Source organism: Rutidosis leptorrhynchoides, chromosome 9 (genome assembly GCF_046630445.1).
Source record: "Rutidosis leptorrhynchoides isolate AG116_Rl617_1_P2 chromosome 9, CSIRO_AGI_Rlap_v1, whole genome shotgun sequence".
Taxonomy (NCBI): Eukaryota; Viridiplantae; Streptophyta; class Magnoliopsida; order Asterales; family Asteraceae; genus Rutidosis; species Rutidosis leptorrhynchoides.
In genome coordinates this window covers 65,727,082-65,732,182 of record NC_092341.1, presented here as the reverse complement: position 1 = coordinate 65,732,182, position 5,101 = coordinate 65,727,082, and the positions used below count along the sequence as shown (strand labels likewise).

Here is a 5,101-nt window from a genome sequence, read left to right as displayed (position 1 = left end):
AAAAACGTTACTAATCAAATATTTGATTCCAACAACATCGTTATGAGCTTGACGTCTAACCAAATCATTATTGGATGAATACGATAGACGGATCTAAAGAAAGATTATATTCTTTTTCACTGTAGACTTTGAGGGATCAACTTGCAGTTGATCAACTTGCATCATAAGTCTACCGATGTCGCTAAATGTGTGAACCTTTAAAAGTTTTTCAGCGATTGTAATGCCCCGAGGACAACGTGGCATCGCAATCACATTCTTATGAACTGAGACTATGATATAAAAAAAAAGGGTGATACTCACTCACTAGTTTTTGATCCATACACACTTTTTACTATAAAACTTACAATTATATCTTTAAATTTATCTAGAGATCCCATATATGAACCTCTATTATTATAAGTAAGAACAAAATAGTCAATTAGGTGTATAAGGATTAATATTGACTGTGTGAGTATCATTCCCTATAATGTATGTACATAGTACATAGTTGGAGCTGCTCTATCATTACGTAAAAGTGTAAATTGTAGATCGAATTCAAGGCACAAAATAATTGTCCTCAATAGTTTGTTGGCTAACTTAATTATAAATATTAAATTTTCAACGAACGTTAGTGACTAAGACTATTAATGTAAACTTTGTAAACCATGAAAACTTTCTGCACAATAGAAATTTAGAAACTAAAACAAAAATATGAGATAAACCACAAGACTATTCATGTAGTTTTCTTCAATTATAAGCTCATTTTCATGATAAATATACGGTCCAATATTAATGGCCAAGCAACTTCTAATTAAATTGACAGAAATCATAGTAATGCATGATATGTTAACGTTGTTACAAACTATGCCACCCTAATTTACTAATGCATGCTAATTATGGAGTAATTAAGACTTGCATATCTTTTTGAGAAATTTATATAATTAAGAAGCCGTGGTTCAAATACAGATGGACGATATCAAGTAAGCCCAAGAACAAAGCTTTCCAATAACTGAAGTCAGAATCTATAAAAACCAATTTCAGGTAAAGAAGTTAAGATCGATCAGTAGCTTATCGCTAAACTCTTATATAAGTACATTCACTGTACATCTACAAGTAAATGAATATAGCAGAACATTAAATCTGCATCCAACTGGAAATCAGCATATAGCAGAACATTAAATCTAAAAGAACATTTGAATTGAAGTTCATTCACCAATATTAAATTATTGTTACTATAATAATTCAACTACCTTAACAGAAAAAACTCAGTATGGAATGGAACCCAAATATACTATAACGAGTTTGTTGGTGCATGAATCCCCAGCCGTTGTTTGTCTTTATGTTTAACACATTTCTGTTATGTAATAATGTTTACTCGAGACTATTGATTATATTTGTGTTTGTGCGTACTTAACTTGTTAAATGATCAATAAGTTAAACTGCTCAGACAGTCGACCGAGTGTGTGTACACACTCGACCGACTGTCCTACTCAGTCGACCGACTGAGGGACACACTCGACCGAGTGTGTCTGGTAGGCAGTATATATACGGGTTTAGCCTAATTGTTTGAGGTTACTCGTCCCATTTACCCTAAGTCGTAGGTTTTCGTCTCCAGAGAACCCTAACACCATATACCACCGAAATATATCGTCTAGGTGTCGATCTAATCTAGTTTTGGCTCTAGGTTTGATCTATTCGATCCCAAAACGACCCATATCTCGGTTTAACCTTATTCTAGTGTATTCCGCCTCTAGGATAGATTGCAAGCGACCTAAGATCCTTAGAATAAACGTCTAAAGAGTTAACGACTAAACGACACAAAAAACAAGCACTAAACAATTAACCAATTTCTGTGATAGAACAAAAGTAGAAAATGAACATGCAATACTTGATCATATCTACTAGAATTGCACAAGCACAATATCTTGCAGATGGTGCACAGGCTAGGTCAGCTATTTGACATCATCCAGAGTGGACTTAACCACATTTGCGATCATATGCCACTCACTCACACGTTAGAAGGAAACTCCTCACACACCATCGCGCAATGCGTACCGGGTGTGCTTTGGGTTAAATCGAGTGGCTTACGGCATGCACCTTATCACCACAACAGAACCTGGAGAAAACCGGCCTTCCCCCAAGGATTAGAACCTGCACAGATTTTTTCACGGATTTAGGCCCACAAACAACATGAGGCTTTTTGTCACTCAGCTACTAGCTCGGTGGCAGGCCAGCTATTGAAATTGGTGTTCATAATAAACAAAATTCTAAAGGATATAGATAATCCATTCAATTCCAATAAAAGAAGAAAATGCACAATACTTGTGAATACAGGAATTGCACAAGCACAATATCTTGCAGACCATGCACAGACCAGCTTTTGAAATCTGTGTTCGTAATAAATACGATTCTAAAGGAGATAATCCATTCATGGAAAGCAAAATTCTAAAAATTAACTCATACATCATATATGTAAGTACTAATATGGTATCCATATACTCCTACATATTACACACCATTAATATTTAATTACAAGAAATCATATACTGATACTATATATAATGTAATAATGTATAATGAAAGTAGGAGTACTATTCAAGTAATGTAGTCTTTGTTCATCATTATCATGACCTTAGGCATCAGTTATATATCGCCATTGTTCTGTGAACGATCCTTACGCTGTCCATCTAAATCAAAGCGTACTTTCTCTCGAGAATCAGTTTGTGTTGTGAGCGGATTTTGTGGTACATGTTGCGAACTTGAGCTTAATAAGTGTGAAGAATGATTATTTTCTCCCAAATTTTGCATGAAATAAGGAGGGAAATTTGAAGGTGTGATTGCAGTCGGAGGAGGGTACAAGAAAAACTGGGACCCGGATGGGACAACCATCGAAGAATCAGTTTGAGATGATAAAACAAGTCCTTGGTTTCCAAATTGGGACACATTCGAAGAAGGTTGTTCCCAATTATAGTATGAACTATATGGAAACAAACCTGGATTATAAGAATATTGAGGTATGGGAAAAAAGTTCAAACCTCCATTTTCTTGTTCACTCGGCCACTTGTTTTCGACTAGTGCTTCCTTCCCTTTCATTCTATCGATGTGATCTTGATCGTTGATTCCTTGTTTGGTATAAAGTAACGTCCGATTTCCTACATCTTTTACAAATGTTGAATTCGGAGTAGTACTAAGAAATTGCGAGAACGAAATTTGAGGTGAGTTTAGATCTTGAGGTAACAAAGTGGACTGGACCGGATGAAATTGATTGAAATCGTTAGGTAGCATTTGTAGGGGTGGAAGTTTATCGATATCGTCTTTTGTTGAATCTATTAACCAATCTATGACCTTGCTAGGTTGGTTTAAGCCTAGGCGATGTTGAAGATCGTATAATTGAATAGCTGTCGGAACAGAAAGCCTAATTCTTCGATCTCTTAATCCTTTAACAGTACAAACCTTGCTATGTCTATCTTTACCTCCGAAAGCTTTAGATACTCTTACAATTCGTGGGTTCTTGAAGCCTGCCCATTGTCTTGAAGTTGATGTATACTTTGGTAAAGTGGGCCCGTTGTTATCGTCTTCTTGCTTTGCTCGAAAGTCTACTTCTGATAAATTGTTGAACATCTTAATTCTTGCATCATCTGGCTGCAAGAAAGCAGCTAAACACACAACTGTTCACAGGTTATTAATTGATCTTCTAGTGAGGTAAACTGAAATTATATGATTCTAACATATATAGGTTATATGCTAATAAAACTTAGGTTAATTAAACTCAAATAAAATTAATTTTCAGAATGGTTTTTCCTATGTTGAATATGCAAAAATAAACATAAACATATATGTTTAATTCATTAAGTCATCACAAGCAGATAATTAACATCTATGTTGACTATTGAATTTCTTGAAGACATGATAAAAAGAAATTAGGGTTTTGCTTTCAAGATCTAAAACATGCTGAGAATTTGTGAATACAAATGCCTTGATGAAAGTTGAGAAGATGAGCAAAGGACCAACAAATAACAAATAAAATTGAGATGATAACATGATGCAACTAATTAATTTTTAATCCATGACAGTATAGTACTTTGACCGAAAGGTATAGATCATAGAAACGAACTCACATCGATTAAAACTATGATCATGTGCCTTTGGTACTTCAGATCAGCTGACAGCATTTAGTGTAAAGTTGCCTGCAGTTTACAGTGAGTAAAAGCTTCAGTCCACAAATGGATCGAATTGATGATGAATCTGTATGCAAGTTCTTCGGTTAGCTGTTTACAAATCTGTGTGAAATATCAATATCAGTATATATAACTCTGAAACTTGCAAGAGATATTAATATTATTATTGTTTATGTGAAAAGAAAATAACTTTTAGAATCTTACCATGTTGCACGCGAAAAAAAAGAAAAAGGAATGGCGAATTTGTGACCATGTGGTGTCTTTGTCAGCCGACACGCAAGCTAAATAGGTGCACACCACACACTGAACATTCTGGTTAGTGAAGAAAGTTCTGTTAGTCATCGCTTTAGTGATCGTATAATTATATATCAATGGTATATATATGATTAACTCAATCAAAGGTATAAAGACAGTACATTAAATCTTCAACCATACGGGACCATCCTAGCCTATGTCGAAAAAGAGAGTAAATGCTTTATTGACAACCACAAATGGAACAAAATGTGTTGATATATACAATGCGTACACATACAAATATACACGCGTTGAGAGAAAAAGGAAAAGGTGTGTAAGCGCGCACGGCGCACTACTTTCATGGTTACAGTCTTTTGTAATTTAAGTCGCGTGTGTACCTTCTTTTCATCTTCATTTTTTGCATTTCAACAATACCAAAAACATTACACATTTTAACGAAATAATGGCTATATACTCAAGTCAAGCTAGGATATATACAACATGAAATACTTCAATCAAGTATATATTTTCACTAGCATTTTGGTCATGATATTCAAAAGAGAGAATAATATTTGAGTAATCCTAACAATCGCATAGCTAATTAATTAGTTAGATAAGTTTTGAAGGTTTCGGATCTTGGAGAAATCTATGAAGGATTGCAGCTTAGATTGAGCCAGCTATTGTATGTGTAGATGAAGGACCAAAAGAAT

At 34.6% G+C, this 5,101-nt stretch overlaps 1 protein-coding gene across 3 annotated transcripts; it reads right to left on the bottom strand.

Moving 5' to 3' along the window:
- Positions 1-2,369: 2,369 nt before the first annotated feature.
- LOC139867221 (transcription factor TCP5-like) lies at positions 2,370-4,495 on the bottom strand. Of its 3 annotated transcripts, none has more exons than XM_071855555.1 (3): positions 4,362-4,495; positions 4,098-4,259; positions 2,370-3,635 (listed from the first exon to the last, which is right to left on the bottom strand). In XM_071855555.1, the coding sequence occupies exon 3, from the start codon at positions 3,598-3,600 to the stop codon at positions 2,623-2,625; it is 978 nt and encodes a 325-aa protein (XP_071711656.1). In that variant the 5' UTR covers positions 3,601-3,635; positions 4,098-4,259; positions 4,362-4,495; the 3' UTR covers positions 2,370-2,622. The 3 variants fall into 3 exon arrangements, with proteins under 3 accessions (XP_071711656.1, XP_071711655.1, XP_071711657.1); XM_071855554.1 differs by having other exon boundaries at positions 2,371-3,647; XM_071855556.1 differs by having other exon boundaries at positions 2,371-3,647; positions 4,098-4,166; positions 4,362-4,402.
- Positions 4,496-5,101: the final 606 nt, after the last annotated feature.

What these genes read in the sequence shown, in the direction of transcription:
- LOC139867221 (XM_071855555.1), bottom strand. Translation starts at nt 3,600, where the DNA reads ATGTTCAACAATTTATCAGAAGTAGACTTTCGAGCAAAGCAAGAAGAC.